Source organism: Lotus japonicus, chromosome 5 (assembly GCF_012489685.1).
Source record: "Lotus japonicus ecotype B-129 chromosome 5, LjGifu_v1.2".
Lineage (NCBI taxonomy): Eukaryota > Viridiplantae > Streptophyta > Magnoliopsida > Fabales > Fabaceae > Lotus > Lotus japonicus.
The window spans coordinates 17744846-17766675 of NC_080045.1; the positions used below are offsets into that span (position 1 = coordinate 17744846).

Sequence of the window (21830 nt, forward strand, 5' to 3'; positions counted from 1 at the left end):
GCGACGACCTTGCGTTCTTCTTCCTCATGCCTCACTCTGTTTCCATTTCCGGCTGCCTCATCGATGTGGAAGAAGGAAACAAGGTTTCCGTTAGATCTGGTTTCAGGATTTTTTTTATGGTGGTGGTGTGGGAGTGAGGGGGAGAGGTTCGGAAACTAGAACTAGCCGGAGCTGAGTGATCAAGGACGGCAATGACATTGCCGGAGCTTTTCAGGTGGACGACGGTGAGTTGAGGAAGATGAAGAACAAGGTGGGTTGGAGAAGATAAAGAGGATTATAAATTTACAATTTTATCCTTTTATCATCATTCAACCCTAACCGTCCAACATAAGAATATTCTATGATTCTCAGATCCAATGACACATAATAATGGTGCATCGGTGGACCAGGAAAATAAGTGCCCCCCTAGTGGGCACCTAACTTAGGGACCAAAAACATATTTAACCCTTCAAAGTTTTCGAAAACTGTTTTCCATTTTTAAAAACTAAAAAAGTTAGGGCCTATTCGAGTACTGATTTTAAATGGCACTATTGCAAATAAAGTACAATAATTATCACTATTTCGATATAACCCTCTTGTTTTAGTTTATGGGCTACAAGGGAAAGTGGAGTGTATATCCAGCCCAAAGTGTCTAACTTTCAAAAAAAACCATGAAAAGAAACCACATGGGAATTGAGACCTTCCTCAGTCACCACCGTTGGATCCGAATTTCCAAATCTCCAAGAGCCGTAGATTAAACATTACATATACCGATTGATGAAACGCCACCAAGTCAAAATTTAACAAAGAGCCAGAGAGAGCGTGTCTCTTAAATTTCAAATCTCAAACCCTCCCGCGAGAAGAACCAAAAAAAAAAAAAAAACACAGAGAAAAAGCACTTTCTCATTTTCACAAACCAATCTCTCTCTCTCTCTCTCTCTCTTCTGGATCGGAAAATGTCTGGCCGCGACAAAGAGAAGGGTGTCAACGTTCAAGTTCTTCTTCGTTGCAGGTAACAATCATCGTTTCCATTCACTGCTACAAATTTCGATTTGTTGAATTTTTTTCAAATTTTTTTCAATTTTTTCGCCATTTTTGCAGACCGTTCAGTGAAGATGAGTTGCGGAGCAACGCGCCGCAGGTTGTTACCTGCAACGATTTCACCAGAGAGGTATCGGTGTCTCAGAACATCGCCGGCAAGCACATTGATAGGGTTTTCACTTTCGATAAGGTTCTTCCTTAATTTCTGTTAATTTTTCGTGCTAGGGTTGCTTGTTCCGAACCTGGGTTGTTCATTTTTCACTCCCTCAGAACCATAAGTAAGTAGAATAAACGAATCTTAGTGTAGAAAATCACTTTGATTTGAATCACTTTGATGCATAACTAGAGATCTTGAGTGACGCTATGGGATTTTATCAGTTTCTTCTAACTAAGAGTGTGTTGGGCATCTGCTAGGTTTTCACATTTGGGGAAAGTTATTCCGATAGAAGATACTGAAAATAGTTTTTTTCTTCTTCTTTGGAGTGAGAAGGGACTCACTCAGAAATAGTTTTTTTGTACGATAATTTTTGAACACACATCTTCGTTCTGTGATGTATTCTTTATTGAATAGCGACGCGAAATGGTTCACCTTTTATGCTTGATTAATAGAATAGGAGAAATGTTATGGTGGCTAGCTGAATGAGTGTTTTTTATTTTGGGAATTGAAATTTATTATTCATGGTATAATCCTGCAGGTTTTTGGTCCTTCTGCACGGCAAAGGGATCTGTACGATCAAGCTATTGTTCCGATAGTAAATGAAGTTCTAGAGGGATTTAATTGTACTATATTTGCCTATGGTCAAACTGGTACAGGGAAAACATATACAATGGAAGGTGAATGCAAAAGAGCAAAGGTAATATTTTGTGTTTATATAGGGCTTAGTCGTTAATGAAATGAATGCGCTTCATGTGTAGCTGTTGATCATGCTTGATGTGGTTATTTGACTATTCTACAGAGTGGGCCAAATGGAGAGTTGCCTGGAGAAGCAGGAGTGATACCTAGAGCTGTTAAGCAGATTTTTGATACGCTTGAGAGCCAGAATGCTGAATATAGTGTGAAAGTCACCTTTTTAGAATTGTATAACGAGGAGATTACTGATCTGCTTGCCCCAGAAGAACTTTCAAAAGTTACTTTGGAGGAGAAGCAAAAAAAGCAGCTTCCTCTTATGGAGGATGGTAAAGGTGGTGTTCTTGTAAGAGGTTTGGAGGAAGAAATTGTGACAAGTGCAAATGAAATTTTTACTCTTCTAGAGAGAGGGTCTGCGAAACGGCGTACTGCAGAAACTTTATTGAATAAGCAATCCAGGTAAATGTTGCTTTCTGTTTGTCTTTGTCTTCTTTTAACCCTCAGGTTTTGGACAGATTATAAATTTTTGATCTTTTACTAACATATTTTGCCCCTTTTAGTCGGTCACATTCTTTGTTTTCTATTACAATCCACATCAAGGAATCAACCCCAGAAGGTGAAGAGCTTATAAAATGTGGCAAATTGAATTTAGTGGATCTAGCAGGCTCAGAAAACATTTCTCGTTCTGGTGCTAGAGAGGTATTCCACTGCATGAATACATTTTATTTGGTATGCACTGTTGGAATTGCCCTATGAATAAATTGTAAGCTTGCCAACTTGCATTTTTGTGATATTTTTAAGGGTCGTGCAAGAGAAGCTGGAGAAATTAATAAAAGCTTGCTTACTTTAGGGCGGGTGATTTGTGCACTTGTGGAACACCTTGGCCATGTCCCTTACAGGTTTCTTTTACCCCTATTTGATGGCTAATTTATGCTGCATTCTTTCTTTGTTTAGGGAGCATGTGTGTGCACATAGCTACATATTTGCATGTATTCTTTTCTTGCTCGCTTACATTAAAGAAATTGGAATTTAGGGATAGCAAGTTGACACGTTTACTGCGTGATTCGCTTGGTGGAAGAACAAAAACATGCATCATTGCAACCGTTTCTCCTGCAGTTCATTGCTTAGAGGAGACCTTGAGCACATTGGATTATGCACACAGGGCGAAGAACATAAGAAATAAGCCAGAGGTCTGTTACTATTCTTGAGATTAAACTGTGCATTTGTGGTGATGTCTTTATATTATTTAGTTTATTATACTGTAAGATTAAAAGTTTTTCAAGAATTTTGTGATTCATTGTGTATGTTTGGAACCTTTGTCATACATACACACCCATAATATGTGCATAACATCTACAAATCTCTTGAAAAAGATACTGATTTGAATCATTTGATTACTCTCTTTGATCCTTCACTCAGATGAAATATTTACTAACGCTGTCAAATCTCTTGACAAATGTTTGGAACATTTGTCATACATACACACCCATAATATGTGCATAACATCTATAAATCTCTTGAAAAAGATACTGATTTGAATCATTTGATTACTCTCTTTGATCCTCCACTCAGATGAAATATTTATTAATGTTGTCAAATCTAATGAATAGTGACAATTTCAAGTGTATTATATAAGTAAACTATGAAATATTTGAGTGCTTTTACTCAGCTTGTATGCAATTAATGGAAGCTGTAGCATTCTCTTTTTCCATTTGTTCAGAGATCTTGCCTTCTGGTGATCTGTTTAGGTTTCCAGTTTATTGTCAACTTAGGGCTAGCTTATATCTGTTGATCCGTTGAGGTTTCAAGTTTCATTTTTCCTGACAAGGTAGGTTGCATGGACGTACCTTTGATTAAGGCAAAGGTATGAAGGTGGTAGAATTCCAAATTTAAGATGCTAAGTATATGTGGGTATATACCATACAAAAATTAAATATAAAACGTAAGCAATTAATTAAGAAGATAAATGCAATTTCCACAAATTTGTAATTATTCAACAAAGCTCCATAAAATACATCAATCAGGTGAAACAAATGTATGAACAAGATACATTATTTGGATTGGTGGAGTGGTAGCAAGTCTAAAAATTAGTAGCAAAACTCAAGTTTTTGTGTGGGCTGGCTTTTGCAAGAGATTACTGGCTCATTTTTATGCTTATGATATATGTAATTAAATGTAAATATGAGAAAGTTTTGAAAAGACAAAGTGCAATATACTCATTCACTACATATCCATGTATTGCCAACATACCTAAACTCACTAATTTTTTGTAAGATGTCCTAGATATGTGGCATTTTCTTTTTTATTAACTATAGGACATGTGTCATTTTTCTTTGGTATGATTCATTGCTGAGCCTCAAGCATTTCCTTTTCATTTTTCATCTTTGATTTTATTCTAGGTTAACCAAAAAATGATGAAAACAACTCTTATCAAGGATCTTTATGGTGAAATTGAACGCCTTAAGGCAGGTTAGTTTCATCGTTTATGTTGACATGGTTATTCCACTTGCTTGTAAGATTTGAGATGCATAGGTTTCTGAGGTTGATTAAATTTGTCATTTTATTAAGAGGTTTATGCTGCCCGTGAGAAAAATGGTGTCTATATACCAAAGGAGAGATACATTCAGGAGGAGAATGAAAAGAAGGTATTTTTCTATCTTCTTTAATGTTTGTTGCCTTTTTTGTAACAACGTGATGATATCAATGTATTCAGCAATAAAAGTGTTTTTTCCCACTAATTTCCAACCTCTTAGAATTTTGTGACACTTGTATTTACTTCCTTTCCTGTTCACTTCTTGGCATGGTTTGATTTTGTATTTTATTTCTACTTCTGTGTCCTATTTCACAAAATCATATGGTGAGCCCTTTTTTGATGCATGCTTTTCTTCTGATTAGGCCATGGCAGATCAGATTGAGCAGATGGGCATCACATTAGAAAATCAGCAGAAGGTTTATTTTCTTGACAGATATTTTACTGAGTATTTGACTCCACTAAAGAGTGAACTATTTTAGAGGGTAATAAAGTAAACCATCACAACGGTTGTCAGTGGTTGTGATTGTGATTATATACTTGCACATGTACAATAAACTGTGGTGTTCATTCTTTTCATCTAAACCATTGATTTCTCAATCAACAGTTATGATAACTTACTTTACTCTTTAAAATAACAAACTCAATTTAGAGGAGCCAAATCAATATTCTTAACATCTTTTGGCCCGGTCCTTGTCCCTGTTGTGCTTAACTTGTTTCTTGTCTGCATTTTCAATTAGCAACTTGAGGATTTGCAAAGCAAATATGTTGACCAAGTTTCACAGTGCTCACAATTGTGCACAAAACTCGATTCCACTGAGGTGAGTTATCTGAGCGTTTGTTCTTTTTGTTACGAAGTTCTATATGCATTCTTATTAAATGAGGAAAAAACAATGCAGAAAAACTTGAACAAGAAAAGTATATTGCTTGCCAACACTGAGGAAGAATTAAAAAAATGTCGGTATACCTTGAAAGAGAAGGATTTTATCATTTCTGAGCAGAGAAAAGCAGGTATGCTTGATTGTGTGTTTTTATCATTATTTATTTTGTTGCTTTGTTTGCTGATGTTAATTGTGCAAATAGAAAACGCTCTGACGCACCAAGCATGCATTTTACGAGCTGATTTGGAGAAAGCTCTTCAGGATAATGCTTCGTTGTTTTCAAAAATTGGTAAGGGATCTCACTCGTTCCACTGCTTGGGTTGATAATGGAGATCTATATAATAACTTATTAATGTCACTGTTATTATATTTTTTACAGGTAGAGAAGATAAATTGAACTCAGATAACAGGGCTGTGGTTAATAAGTTTCAAGTGGAGCTCACCGAGAAAGTTGGTTCTCTTTGTAATACTGTATCAACATCATTGTCTCAACAGAATGAACATCTTCAATGTGTGGAGGATCTCTGCCACTCGTTTTTGGGCATTCATGATGAGGTGTATAAAATAACTCTCTTTTGCCAGCTTTCTTTTTGTTTGTCTCATCCTTTCATGTTTTCCCTGAATTTGTAATTCCTCTTCCTATTTACCTGCGTTTCGTTTAAATTCTCTCAAGTCACTTATGGTTGTGCATTTTACACTTCCTAGTTTTTTTTTGTTCTTTTGCTCATTTATTTGTCATTTTGTTGCTTGTAGGCAGTTGGTGATGTGAAAAAGAAAGTTACAGCTCTGAAGGCTTTGTATATATCTCATCTTGAGGTGGTGCACAATGTTGTCCGTTTGCATAAGTCACACTCTGATGCTAACTTTGAGGAAATATCATCTCTTATATCGTCCAATGGCTACTCTATTGAAGAAGTATGTTGCTGCGGTTCAAATTACTATTTTTATTTGTTTGTGATGTCTTATTAACGTATTTTTCTTTGTTGTTCAACATTAATTGTGAAATTACTTTTTCCTGGTGAATTAGTTTCTTGCATCTGAGGCTGCCGAAGCAGGTTCAATATTTAATGATCTTCAGAGTTCTCTTTCAACTCAGCAGGGTGAAATGGCACAATTTGCAAGGGAAATGCGCAATGTATGTGCTTCCTGTTTTCATTCTGTTTATCTAAATAATTTTAGCCATGAGTTACATCTGTGGTTGTTCATTCACTGTTTTATCTTTACACGTTTTTACTCTGAATATTATAACTGCATGATTAATGTATTATGTACTTATTGTTTGTTGTTTTGGACCTTTTCTTGTAAAAAGAGATTTAATGTAAGTGCTGAGCAAATAAAGGATATATCTGACTGCACACATGAATTCGTGGATAACCTTTTGGAAGAAGCAAAAAGGCTTGAAAACTTTGCATCCGAGGCTGATGAAATGCAAATGAAGAGCATCACTGAGTTTAAAAAAGCTTATGAGGTTATAATTTAGTAGTGTTAAACTTATTTATTTTTAAAACATTGTTTATGGTTGTTGATACTGATTTGTAACGCTTATTTTGTGCAGGAGCAGTCAAGATCTGAGGCAGAGAAACTTATTGCTGACATGACTAGTTTAGTATCAAGTCACATTCGTCGGCAAATGGACCTGGTCTGTTTTGACTGTTTCTTTTGATAGTTTTACTATTTTTTTCGCCAGGGGATGATTGTTGATGGGAGTAACATACTGAATATGGATTGGTGGTTGAACTTGCAGGTAGATACAAAGCTTGGTGATCTTAGAGAAAATGGCATTGCAAGCAAATCATTCTTGGATGGACATGTATCATCAGTTGGGGATGTTCTGTCTCGTGCTAAGAGAAAATGGCAGGGCTTTTGCACGCAAGCAGAAAAAGATACCAGAGATACTGCTGATTTTTCTGCCGCAAAACATTGTCGTATGGAGATACTGATGCAGCAAAGGTGAGCATTGGTTCTTTTTTATTTCTTGATCCATATCCTGCTTGTTTGTTACTTTACATTCTAATATTATCTTCTAAATTTTGTCTGTTTAGTATCAATACCGCTGAATCAGCATTCAAACATACAAAGAGGACACATGAGGTTGTAAATGAGATGGGGACCAAACACATTTCTGCATCAGTGTCACTTATCAGGTTTGTGGTTGATTAAAATAACTGTCCTTGCTGGGGATCTCTTGTCCACTTCTGTATTTTCTGTTTTCGTAACTATTAATGTTCTCATTGATACGCTTTGTTTGATATTTAATTACTTGGGTACAGGAATGCTACTGATAGCAACACGCAACATGAGATTGAGATAAATTCTGCTCGGGTTGCAGCGGAGGAAGATGTGGCAAAGAACAGTGAGAATGTCCTTCAGTGCTTCGGTGGTGAGTGTTGTGTTGAAGATATTTGTCCTTTGGTTTAATAATATGCTGTGACAGTGACAGTGAAACCAATATTTTTGAATTTTTTAGCTCTTTTACATGTTGCATTTATGAGGTACTTTACTTGTGCAATCTTCTGCAGACATGTCTGAACAAGAGAGGGAATCCATATCTGGTATGTTGAGTGTTGTCAAAACTCACGCGAATACAATCGAGACCTTCAGAGAGGATCACTCTGGCCAAGCTGCTTCCATTGAAGGAAGAGCATGTGAAATTTTTCAGCAGCAGTATAGGGTAGGCTGAGTCAATATTCTGTTTTGTGATCAGAAGATGTTTGTGTGCATATCATTAAATGGGCCACGGCCATCACTTGTGTGTGTCTTGCAGGACTATGAGCCAAGTGGGACTACACCGATAAGAAGTGAACCTGATGTTCCGAGTAAGGGAACCATAGAGTCTCTTCGAACATTGCCGATGGAAACCCTTCTTGAGGAATTCAGGGAAAACAATTCTTATGAATCTTTTGATGTCAAGGAGTTGAAACCATCATTAATACCTCGTTCTCCCCTCAGCCAAGTAAATTGAAGTTGTTGGTGACTTGCTTGCTCACCAGTCCTTTACAGTATCGAAGTTTGTCTCAGATTTTGTTCCTTGTCATCTCAAAGTTTGTATCTGTAACATTGTTATTGTATCAATTATACTAGTCATTGTTAGCCCCAATCACGTATGACCTAGTGGTATGATTTAATGCAAATTTATGTTAAGTTCTGCAATCCCGTCGTGGGATTTATTGGTAATAATTTGTATATTTTGGCAACAATGGCTTGTAAGCTTGGTTCTTCCCCTGCCACTCATTTGGCAAGTACTTGTAATGATATAAATGCTTGCTTAGCTAGTAAAGGAAATCCTCTTTCGGAATCAGGTTGAGAAGAAAGTAGAGCCAAGTTATATATTCAAGATGCTCTGAAAAAGCTCGTGCGCCTGCATGTTATAGTTTAAACACAAGTTTGACTTCCGAAATTGCTGAAAATGGCAGAATGCTTTAGTGCTTTATGTGAATGTGGGTTGCACGAAAATGTTTCTTTGCCATTACATTTACCCAGTTTGTAGCTGTATTTAAACTCAGACAATAAAATCCGGAGTTGAAATTTCACAATACACTTGAATTTAACAATGTAACATGCCATTCAGGCATAACATTTCACAATTGGGACTTACCGTTGCTTTTTAACAAAAAATTAAGTGTTACTCCCTCCGGTCCTATTTATAAGCAACAAAAAAAAAATTCACATAGTTTAAGAAATGTAGTTAAACTAGATAAAATGCATTAAATTTGTCTTAAATCAAAATAAACTTTCAAAATTACCCTTTGTTATTAGTGTTGGAAAGTGGGAAAGAGAGAGAATAATTAATGAGACACATTTTACAAGTTAGAATTAATAAGGGCATCATTGGAAAAAATTAATTAATATAGCTCAAACTTTCATTTGGTTCTTATAAAAAGGACCAAGATTTTTCTTCTCTTTCATGCTTATAAATAGGACCGGAGGGAGTATTAACATGCCATAGGCTTGTGAGTTGTGATTAGTTTTAAACTAGATGTACGCTTGGGTATTGAATCAACGAATTTTTTAAACTTTGTTAACATTATTAAAATTTAACAAATAATTGGATACATACTCCCCAAATACTTACTGATTCAACGTTCAAGTGTCAAAAGAAAAAGATATTTTTAAAGCTGACAATCATGAGATTAATCCTCTCGAGTCTCGGAGATTATGTTGTAAGTGACTATATCTCTCAACAAATCATTTTCCATGAACACTGTCTAGCCTAGGGATCAAATCTTGAATTAAATACTTAAAGAACTCAACTATCTACCAACTGTGCTGTTATGTGTGACCTAAATTAACATATGTAATTACTGGGGCATGAAAAAGCTAATAATGTTTATTTTTCAAAAATTGTATTCAAGATTCCGAGTTTCTCACACACTTCACACTTGATTTAGTGGAGTTAAATTCGAAGTGGAAAGTGATAATTTAAATAAATTTTACAAAGATCCTTAGGATCAGCCATCAAGGTGAGACGGGAATTAGATTTCCCACCCCCTGTTTTAGAATTGCCACCCTAGCCTTTTTAAAAAAATGTCGGAACTACCCTCCGGGACTTAAACCTCCATACCAGTCCAGAGGTTGATGTTCTGGACTAGTCCGAGAGTTAAAAGTTCGGATTCTTTAGTTACAGTTAAAATAACATGATCGGTGTCGTGGCCGTCTTGGAGGACTTGCCTAACGAATTGTTGGGTTGAAATGTTTGGTTTGTAATTGTGGTGGTGGTTGAGATTGTAATTGATGAATATGCCTTTTGGTTTGGTTTTAACTTACTGCATTCTGCTGCTTGGTAAGAGTTATCCAGGACTTTAAGTTTCGAATCTATCCAGGACTTTAAGTTTCGGATCAATCCAGGACTTTAAGTTTCGGATCAATCCAGGACTATAAGTTTCGGACTGCTTCAAAATTAAATTTACCACCCCCCTTTTTTAGACGTCCGAGAGTTGAAAAACCGGATTAATATGAAACTTCAAGATTCGGATCTTTCAAACCAGATACTGTCACAAAGACAGAAACGTGAAAATGCAGTGACAATAATATGGGACAAACAGACCTCGTTACAATACTGAAGGAAAATATTCTTGCTAATAATATGGTTACAGACATGGTTACAGACATGGTTACAACATTACAAACATGAATCATATTATCAATCTTCTGTTATGTCTGTTAAATCAAAGTTGGTAATAACACGAGGACCCATCCAAACAGTGTGTTCAGCCATAAATGGGGGGTGGTTGGGTGGTTGAGGAGTTTATGCAGGTCATAATGGTGGTGAGGTAGGTGAAGCTATGGAGTAATGGTGCTGAAAAAGGTGGTAGAATCTGTCAGAGGTGTCCAGAAGTTGAAGTTTCATACTAATCCGAAGGATGAAGTTTCGTACTGATCCGAAGGTTGAAGTTTCGGACTAAAACACGGAGGGACAATATTGGTTTTTCCCCACTTTTAAATGGGGTGGGAAATCTAAAACAGGGGGTGGGAAATCTAATTCTCAGGTGAGACCCGTGTTTGAACATTTGATCATCAGTTACTCCCTCCGGTCCTATTTATAAGCAACAAAAAAAAAATTCACATAGTTTAAGAAATGTAGTAAAACTAGATAAAATGCATTAAATTTGTCTTGAATCAAAATAAACTTCCAAAATTACCCTTTGTTATTTATGTTGGAAAGTGGGAAAGATAGAGAATAATTAATGAGACACATTTTACAAGTTAGAATTAATAAGGGCATCATTGGAAAAAAATAATTAATATAGTTCAAACTTTCATTTGGTTCTTATAAAAAGGACCAAGATTTTTCTTCTCTTTCATGCTTATAAATAGGACCGGAGGGAGTACATACTAGGAAGTTCCTTTGACACTGTCACTTCCAACAGTTATCCTTAGTGATGCTTTTGTTTGCGTGGGCACTGAGGGAAAAACCTTAAAACAAACATGTACTCAGTGGTAGCCGAGTCATGTATTGATATGCTATATAGGTGCAGAAACGTTGTTCATATCAAACAAGTTCATGCCCACATGATAGCCAATGGAAAATTGCAAGATCTCGTTTTTGCAAACAAGCTCCTTTACACCTATGTCCAACACAAGGCCATGGATGATGCTTACTACCTGTTTGATGGAATGACAATGAGAGACCCCACTACTTGGAGTCTCATGGTTGGTGGGTTTGCCAAGATTGGTGACTATGGCAATTGCTATGCAACCTTCAGGGAGGTTCTGAGGTGTGGTGTTTCACCTGATAACTACACTTTGCCTTTTGTGATTAGAACTTGCAGGGACCGAAAGGACCTTCGAACGGGCCAAGCGATCCATGGCGCGGTCTTGAAATATGGCTTGCAAATGGATCATTTTGTTTGTGCCTCCCTTGTTGACATGTATGCCAAGTGTATGTTGATTGAGGATGCTCAACGGCTGTTTGATGGAATGCCCAGTAAGGACCTTGTGACTTGGACAGTGATGATTGGTGCTTATGCTGATTGCAATGCGTACGAGTCACTGGTCTTGTTCGATCGAATGAGGGAAGAAGGTCTTGTTCCTGACAAGGTTGCTATGGTGACCGTTGTCAATGCATGTGCCAAGTTGGGGGCTATGCACAGAGCAAGGTCTGTTAATGAATATATTGTTAGAAATAGTTTCCCTTTGGATGTGTTCTTGGGGACTGCAATGATTGACATGTATGCCAAGTGTGGGAGTGTTGAGTGTGCTAGAGAGGTTTTTGATAGGATGAAAGAAAAAAATGTCATTTCATGGAGTGCTATGATTGCTGCTTATGGATATCACGGGAAAGGGAAGGAAGCCATTGATTTATTTAACATGATGTTGAGCTGTTCAATATTTCCAAACAGGGTTACCTTTGTCTCCCTCTTATATGCTTGTAGTCACTCAGGGCTGATCGAAGAGGGTCTTCGCTTCTTCAATTCGATGTGGGAAGAACATGCTGTTAGACCGGATGTCAAACATTATACCTGCATGGTTGATCTTCTTGGACGCGCTGGGAGGTTAGATGAGGCTGTTAAATTGATTGAGGCCATGGCAGTTGAGAAAGACGAGAGACTGTGGAGTGCTTTGATTGGGGCATGTAGAATTCATGGGAACATGGAGTTGGCAGAAGAGGCAGCTAATTCTCTACTTGAACTGCAGCCACAAAACCCAGGGCACTATGTGTTACTATCTAATATTTATGCAAAAGCTGGTAAGTGGGAAAAAGTTGCAAAATTTAGGGATATGATGACTCGAAGGAAACTGAAGAAAGTTCCTGGATGGACGTGGATCGAAGTGGATAATGAAACGTACCAGTTCAGCGTCGGAGACAGATCTCATCCTCGATCAAAGGAGATCTATGAAATGCTGATGAGTCTAATCAAGAAGCTGGAGGTGGCTGGTTATGTACCTGATACAGATTTTGTGTTGCATGATGTTGAGGAGGAAGTTAAGCAAGAAATGTTGTACACACATAGTGAAAAGTTGGCTATTGCATTTGGCTTAATTGCCATCCCTGAGGGTGATCCCATAAGGATCTCCAAAAATCTGAGGGTCTGTGGTGATTGTCACACATTTAGTAAGATGGTTTCAGCTGTTATGAGAAGGTCCATAATTGTTCGGGACGCGAATCGTTTTCACCATTTCAATGAAGGGACTTGTTCGTGTGGGGACTATTGGTAGCTTGACGATTATACCAGTCATTTTTGTGTGTCTACCAAAATGTAATACTTAACAAGTACGAAAATGCATGATAATTTTGAAATGTAACTGTATACTACAACAGAGGGGTACTTGGTAAGTTTGGAGAGTCCTTAGGCCTTCTGCATCTATGAGTTGATTTTTGAGCAATTAAAGCTCATAAATTAATATACAACATTTGATAATGTTAATGTTACTCTAGATAGCTTCTGTTTGTAATTACTTTGAGATGCTATTGAAATCAAATTATGTAATTGTCAACTTTCTTGTTTGAGTGTACGAATAAAGCTTTTAATCTCTGAATTCCTGCCCCCTCCTCCCTTTTGCCTTCTCTCGGTTAACTGCTGTCTGCCCTTTTATACTTTAGATAATTTAGATTTAGCTGAATTGTGTGTTTTCTGGAATCTATATGGAGTTTAATGTGAGAAAAAATTTGTCATTTTGGAACCTAGTTGAATGGTTGAAGACTTGAGGGTGTCTAAATCAAGTACAACTTATAACTCATTTGAAATAGACTAGAGCTGTAAGTAAAACTATTTTCTAATCTCTTTTCTTCTTCTCCTGTCAATATCTCTGCTGCTAAGTATAGAGCCGATTTTTGGTATGACTATATGGTGAAAACTCCTTGTATCGACTTTCTGGCAATGTGGTGGCCAGACAAGGTGTCCCATAAAACGCGGCGATGAGGCAAACGGCGGTGCTAGTGTGGGTGCTTCCGCCGAGGGTGAGCGTGGTAATGTGGTGATCACTCACACTTGAGGATAAAACCGTTGAGAATTCAAGTGTGAGCTAAAGTCACGCATTGGTTAAAAATGAGTGATGTGAAGATAATATTAGAGATGTGACCCAACAATAAACACCTTTAAAATAAGGATGAAAGCAATATAAGGATTAAACTCATGGCAGCAACTGAGCAAGTGAGTATAAAGTTTGAAATGAAAGGAAAAAAGTGCTTTGCATTGATTGAGACTTGGAAATTGGAATAACAAGAAGTGGATCAGCAGAGAGAGAGAGAGAGTAGAACATTGAAACTAATTGTTGATAATGTTTTTGAATTTTTGATACTTTGAATTTTGAAATTAACCATAGCTATTTGGGAAGAAAACTCTAGCAATTTCACAGTACGCGTGATGGTTAATATTGGTAACGATCGTGCGCAATTCACACTATAGTGACTGGGCGCACTGTCATACTGCACGAACATACATCACTACTATCCCACATTATTGATTCAAGCAGCAACTATGTTTGAGTTTGTCATGTGTCTTAACTTAATTTACCATTACAAAATGCAAATTGACATGCACTGCTTGATGGATGATGCCCAAACATGCATGCGATGGAGTATCTTGCCTAAAAATTCACTAGTTTACTTTGAGACATAATTTTGGGTTACTATATATGTATATAGACATAATACCTAGCACTCCAAGAGTCCAAGTACTTCTCATACTTCTTTCACTTTTTTTATCCCTTTTTCTTTTTTCAAGTGAGATTCACATTATACAATAATAAAGGATGAATTAGGTTTTTTTTTGCCATCAACCAATTATCTCAAAAGCACTTACATTGTTGGGTAAGACATAGGTAATTATTATTCAAACCCCCCAACATCTATTCGTACCCCATTTTTCAATTTCCGCTCGCACATTGAAAGTGCTAAAAGTGAGTTACCTACGCACTTTCAAAGTGCGTTATGGACGCACCTCTAGTGCGCTATGGTCGCACTTTGAAAGTGCGTATTTAAGTGTTTTTGCACTTTTAAGAGGGTTCAAATAAATGTGTGGGGGGTCCGAATAACAACTCCCAAAGACATATGAATGTGGTTATATTTTTAACACACCTTCTCATGAAAGAGCTCACTTGAGCTTGAAGCATAATAATACACAGACTCACCTACAATATGCTGAAATTTAATTTTTTTTACTAGAAGAACACTGGGTCATAGAAGCTCTGATATCATCCCATCGATCAATTATCCCAAGAATATTTTTGAAATGCAAAGTGTTTATTCATCATAATCCAAAACTAATTAAACTCACTAACTAACTAGAGTCCATTACATGATCAAATAATACCATAAACTCCATGCTAAAAATATAATACTATTTTTCTTCCTCTTTCGCGGATGTCCCCTATTTGCAGAGGCGGAGCCAGGATTTCAGTGGAGTCTGAGCAAATTTAAGTCTAAGCCTAACTGTCAACACCTGACGTCTGATCGAGGGCTTTAAATTGCGGTTACGATCGCGGTTACAGGCGCTGCGGTTGCGAGCATTGCGGCGTGAATATCGGGGGAGCCATAAACATAAATAGAATGGTTTAGAGTATGACTTGTTGTCAATTCTCTCTATTGTTATACCTATAATATTTATATCCCACGCAAAAGAATTTAAACATTCCTTCTCATAAAACTTCCCACCTCTCTCAACCTAAAATTCTAATTGATTGATTGAACCCGGCTGATCAATATTACTTTTCTACTTTGCTAGCTAGTTGTTCACTAGATCATAAAGATAGTTGATTCCATCTCATTCCATGTACTTTAATCTTTCTTTTTATAACTTTCTTTTATTTCCATCACACTATTTAATATATTTCTCGTTTCTTATGCCTATCTTTCTTATAATTGTGAGTGAAATGGGTGTCGAAGCGTCATTTTTCTTATTGTTAAGCAGCCTTAACAAGGAAATTAGACCAATTCGTAGGTCTAAACTCACCATCAACCAAGCAGGAAATCTGATTTACCAAAGAAAAACTCACCCATGTAGAAAGGGAAAAAAAAGTATATATGTACCCACATAAAATTTAGTCAAATACATTTTTTTTGTCATTTTTTTATGTGTATACATTTACTCACAAAAAGTATATACTATCCATACATTTTTTTTTTATGTTTACTCACAAATATGGATGTTTGTTTGCTTGGGTCAAGCCCATAACGTCTTTTAAGCCCGTTAAAAATGGCTAAGGGCCTTAATTTTTGTTTCTTTAAAAAATTGTAAAACCCTAAATACTCTAACTTATCCTTTCTCTTACACTCCAGCCGTTCTTCTTCTTCTTCCAGACAACACCACCGTCTATGTTTCTAGCAATTTCTATATAATCTCCCCATGACCCTTCTTCCCCTAGCCCTCTCTCCCCTAAAATGCACATACGACCCCCAAAAGTGCCCCCAGACCTGCGGCTCTGCCACTGACCGACCCTGCAGTGGTATTGTTGAGAGTAACAGAGTTGAGCGTTAAGATTGAAGAAGCAGAACAAGAAGAAGAAGAGAAGAGCAGTTTGGCTTTGTTTTTTTGCCCACTTTTTTCCAGAAAATGCCCTATGGCTCAAAGCAAAAAATATTTTTGGCCAAGGAGCCTGGGCACGTGCCCAGGCAGGCCAGGCGGTGGATCCACCCATGCCTATTTGATAAACTGTAACTGTCTCTTAATAATGAGTTTTCCAAAGTTTGAATTCTCACTCTTACATGAGTTTAAATTTACTACTAGATCAACGTTTTGTTGATAAATTCTAATTTTTTTTATTTTAATCAAAATGAGCTAATTCATAATCCAAACAAGACGCGTAAGTAACTTATTATTGTTGATTGAATATGTGGTCACATTTATTTTGATTTGATTAATATTGATTTTTTTATATGCCATAATAAATAAATTGAAATGAAGTACAGGAGGTACTTCAAGTCTTCAACCCAATAAAAGTAGCAAATGAGCAGTAAAGAAAAATAAATGTAACAACTTAAATAGAAACAACGACCCACCCACTATCGAAGATGACCCAACAAATCCAAAGAGACAGATTTTAGAAAAAATGTCTCATTAAAACCTTATCAGGAAAAACCTCCTTGGAAAAATCTAGTTAAGGAAAAAGAGTACAAATTTTATAAAATCCAAAGGTAGTCTCCAAGGATAATTACAAAGAATAAAGAGACTTAAAATGAAAGCCAAAGTTTCAACCCCTAGCCTAAAACCCAGTACAAAGCAACTCCCAAGTGTCAGCAGCAAAATTGTAGCCAATTAGAAGACCTAGACAAAGCCACCAAGGCAATAAAAATCCCTCACGATGCAACTAGACAAACAAAACAGGTCAAACTCTCACAATGTGACTGATAGCAAAGCTAGTTCTGGCCCATGACCCCTCCAATACGTTCGAAATAGACCTTTGAAGGACTAATGCCAGCCAAACTAGACCAAATAGTGTTACCACTCTAGATTATCCAATAGACCAGCCAAAGAGCTAAGATTGAGTGGGAACCCATTGCGGCTATAAACACAATACCAGAAGAAATAATGCCCATGACACAAACCATGCCCCAACCCCACTCAAACACCAAGAAGGCATTGAATTGGATTAGAGCACCATTCAAAGAAAAGAAGATTGGAAGCCATGAACCCTCGCATAAAACCAACACCAAGTTCTGATTTGCACTAATTCAAAAATGTCTTCCACATCAGTTTCAAGCGATCTAAAAACGAAATTATTCCTGCTATTCCACATGGACCAAACCACCACCAACCAAATTGCCTTCCATAAACCATTATATTTAGAATTAAAGCATGACAACTCACGCCGCAACAAATGAGCACAAGTTCCTTTGGAAGAGCAATGGAAATTGTTGCGTTCTAAGATAAGCTTAAGTGAGAAAAGATACAAAAAGCAAACCCTAGCAGAGCACTAAAATAGTAAAGATGTAATAAAAGGGAATATTCTCATTAAGTGTCAAAAAGTTCTTTGTACAAGGTCATCCTTTTATAGAGGTTAGAGTCATGATATGGACTTTTCCTACATTTGGGCCTGACAACCAGGGCCCAAATCTCTATGCATATAGGACAAATCCAAGAGAATCTTCCAGCTGGCTTGCGGGTCCACTTAAAGGAGGCGAGAATCCTCGGTATTTCGTTAGTTCCCGCCATGTCTGCCTCCGCCCAGCTGATTGCTTGTTTTGGGCGGGCATGGAGGTCTTTATCCCCCGCCCAGTCCAGAAATACCCACCCACCTATAACACCTTTGCCAAATCTGAACCGCACGTGAGCAGGAACACAAAAGGTGATCTGTAAACTCCTCAGGATGGTGACAAAAAACACAGCCTAAGGGAGATCCAACCGTGAGTGAAGTACGTCTACCAAGGTTAAATTTGGTTGGGATTCTATCCCCCATAGCCCTCCAAGCAAATGCGCACACCTTTGACGGAATAGCTTTAGACCAAACTTGAATAAAAACCTCCTGATTGTCACTTAGCACTGGGGAGAGTAGCAGATTATACACTGATTTAATAGTAAAACCTCCGTCAGGTTCCAATATCCACTTCCAGTGACCGTTGACTCCAGCACGCACTTGACAATTATGTAGAGATTGCATCAGAGCTTCCTTTTAAACCACTTCCCTATAGCCCAGTTCCCTACGCCAACGAAAGGACCAACACCAAGAACCTTGTTGCCATTGACCCATTTCCTTGATTATGCAATTTTCTGAGTGGATAAATGAAACAGATGGGGGAATTGATGCTTAAGACATGTCTCACCAATCCATATTTTCTTCCAGAATAATGTACTGCCCCCATCACCAATGGTTTTTTGCACCCCACTATCAAACCAGCTATCTGAGACCTCAAAACAGGAATTCCATATGTCCTGCCACAAAGAAGATGAAAAAGATGGTTTGTACATCATGTTCCTAGAGTCTTTATCAGCATACTTAGCCCATATTACCCTTGACCACAGGCTACACTGGTCATGCAGCAACCTCCATCTCCATTTGCTTAATAAGGCAATGTTACAAAACTCCTTAGTTCCTCTCTTTCAATTGCCACACCCCCACAACAACTTTTCTTAAAGTTCACCTTCAACCTTGATGCAAGTTCAAAAATTCTCAGTCCACATTTCATTGTCAGCACATTTGAACCGATGCCTCCCCTATTATTAGTGTATCTTCTGCAAATTAGAGAATTGATACTTCCACGTTCTGGATCCCCTTGCCTAATACCATGTTCTGGATAAAGAAGCGTCTGACGAATGCACCAGTATTGGCGTTGCCGAGGGCAGATGAACTTTATGAGGTTTACTGTGATGCTTCTCACCATGGACTTGGTTGTGTGATGATGCAAGAGAAGAGGGCATTGGCCTATGCATCAACACAACTGAAAATTCACGAGAGGAATTATCCCACTCATGATTTGGAGTTAGCAGCTATAGTCTATGCCCTCAAGATTTGGAGACATCACCTTTATGGAAGAACTTTCACGATCTTTAGTGATCACAAGAGGCTAAAGTACTTGTTCGATCAGAAGGAATAGTTGAACATAAGGCAAAGAAGATGGATGTAATTTCTCAAGGACTATGATTTTACACTTCAGTATAATCCGAGAAAAGCTAATGTGGTAGCTGATGCATTGAGTCGCAAGACGATACACACAACTTCACTAATGATTCAGGAGATGGAACTTTGGGAGTCTTTTCAGAACCTTATCTTGGGAAGTAATGAGACTGCTGAAGGATTATACTTTGGTATGTTAACCTTATCCAATGACCTCTTGGGAGAAGTGAAAACGAAGCAAATGCTAGATATGGAGTTGGTAGAGACACGCAACTTAGTAATGCAGGGGAAGGCAACAGACTTTGAGATTGGAAGTGATGGTATCCCTACGATGCCAAGGATGAGTCTGTATACCTAATGATGTAGAGATAAGAAAGTTGATCTTGGAAGAAGGTCACAAAGGAAAGCTCAATATTCATCCTGGAATAAATAAGATGTATTGAGACTTGAAACTTCACTTCTGGCGACCGTGAATGAAGAAGCAAGTGACAGAGTATGTTGCTGCCTGCCTAACTTGTTCGAAGGCAAAGGTGGAACATCAGAAACCTGCTGGAATGCTATAATTATTGGATGTGCCAGAGTGGAAGTGGGATAACATTTCAATGGATTTTGTAGCGACTTTACCTACAACAAGGAAGAGACATGACTCTATCTGGGTCATAATAGATCAGTTGACAAAGCCCGCTCATTTCTTGCCTATTCGAATCAGCTACAAGGTAGAACAATTAGCTGAGATTTATGGTGCGGAGATTGTGCGCTTGCACGGTGTACCATCAAGCATTGTTTCCAATAGAGACCCGAGCCTTACTTCGCGTTTCTGGGGAGCTTTGCTGGAAGCTTTGGGAACGAAGTTTGGACTAAGTTCTGATGTGAACACCTAATTTTGTCCTACCTCAATAATATTAATTTAATATAGCCTACATGATTAAAATATATAAAAATTAGCACTCAAAATTATATTAATAATAATTAATTAAATAATTTCAGAATTATACTAATTATTAATTAAATTAATACGAAAATAATAGTAAATACCAAAAATAAATTAGGTGATTTTAGGTCAAGTATTTCTTCCTCTCCAAGAATGCTTCCAAAGAATATTCTAGTTAATTTAGGAAATGCAGAAACAAATCAAGGATAAATCAAGATCATATCAGGAGTAGTGAGCAAGAAACCCTAAGTCCATCCATTTTTCTTTACACAAGAATAGCCGTCAACTTCACTAAAAACTTCTCCACCGGACCTAGCCTCTATTGCCTCCAAATAATCCTGCACAATGATTCTAGTACAATTCCTCCCTTTCACCTCCTATCCTAAACCTCCATCACGTCTTTCATAAACTTGTCTCAAAGTCGCAAAACTTGGTCTTGTAATGTCATCTTGCACATTCCATAACTATGCCATCGGAAGAATCACATGGAGGAGTGGAGCTTGACATACAAAGTAGAGAGGAGGTTGTGGTGAGATTGTTTTTCCGTACTTAAACCAGGTACCATTACATCTGCACTTTTACATATATATATGCATGTGAGTGTTATATGCCTTCATAGCCTAATTTTAATACTAGTTTCTAGTTTACATAGGAATAAGGAAATACACATCAAGAAATAAATTCTAAAGGAATCCAAGGGTACATAAACAAAAAAGAAAATAAACTTTCACAAAGCTTAAAACTTATAAGTAACAACATAAGGATTTCTCAAACCCCGTTTTAGAATCCTCTTAACATGAAAAGAATCAGTTTTATGCCTCCAAAGCCTTCTACTCTTCATCTGGTTCCTGTTGTTAGGGTTAACACCTGTAATCATTTTCAAACCCAAACCAAACCAGTTCAGTCCTCCCTCTTCGCGCGGCGCCATAGCCGTTCCGGTCGCCCTCCACCGCCAATCGCTGGCGCCACCGTTATCCTTCATCACCGATCTCCTCTCTTCTCTTTTCTGCCTCTCGCTCTCTTTCTTATTTTCCTCGTTCTTCAATGATGCAGCGTTGTTGTTTCCCTTTAAGGCCGGGTTTCTTTTATTTTAATTTTATCCATTAATTATGATTATAATTAAAGTAATAATACAATAAAAATTAATTAAAAATGAAGATGTGCAGCGGCGCTGCCCTCTTCCATATATAAAAATGGTAACTTGGTCAAATATTTTATAGGCTAATTTGTCAATTACCTAAAATTACGAAATGGTAAAATTCCAGGAATGTATAATACATATAAATCAATAATGACATAAAATGTGTTTGTATCAAATTAAAACATAAAAAACACAACTAAATATTTTCTTTATCATTAAAAGATCTAAAATATTATTTTCAAGTTCTGTTAAAATTCATAATAACTTGTCAAAACTACTAAGATATCTCTTTTCATAATCAAACTTCTTCAAGCTTTCACAGTCAAGTTCCGACTTCTTTAAGCCTCTCAAAATCAAGCTTCTTCAAGTTTCCACAGTCAAACTCACTTCTTCAAGTCTTTCATAATCAAGCTTCTACAATCAAACTCTGACTTCTTCAAGTCTTTCATAATCAAGCTTCTTCAAGCTTTCATATTCACTCCGGCTTTTTC

The 21830-nt window shown here is 37.3% G+C and overlaps 2 protein-coding genes across 2 annotated transcripts; both read left to right on the plus strand.

Moving 5' to 3' along the window:
• The first annotated feature begins 777 nt into the window (after window positions 1-777).
• LOC130718740 (kinesin-like protein KIN-5C) lies at window positions 778-8576 on the plus strand. The gene is made up of 23 exons (XM_057569362.1): window positions 778-991; window positions 1081-1210; window positions 1716-1874; window positions 1977-2326; window positions 2428-2566; window positions 2669-2766; window positions 2901-3057; window positions 4267-4336; window positions 4436-4512; window positions 4763-4816; window positions 5138-5218; window positions 5297-5408; window positions 5481-5567; window positions 5658-5833; window positions 6032-6193; window positions 6306-6413; window positions 6588-6746; window positions 6834-6917; window positions 7023-7228; window positions 7321-7422; window positions 7549-7658; window positions 7798-7949; window positions 8043-8576. Exons 1-23 carry the CDS (start codon window positions 936-938, stop codon window positions 8238-8240), a joined length of 3027 nt encoding a protein of 1008 aa, XP_057425345.1. The 5' UTR covers window positions 778-935; the 3' UTR covers window positions 8241-8576.
• Window positions 8577-11112: 2536 nt separating this feature from the next.
• On the plus strand, window positions 11113-13213 carry LOC130721192 (pentatricopeptide repeat-containing protein At2g33760-like). Its single transcript, XM_057571943.1, has one exon. It carries the CDS (start codon window positions 11204-11206, stop codon window positions 12932-12934), a length of 1731 nt encoding a protein of 576 aa, XP_057427926.1. The 5' UTR covers window positions 11113-11203; the 3' UTR covers window positions 12935-13213.
• Window positions 13214-21830: the final 8617 nt, after the last annotated feature.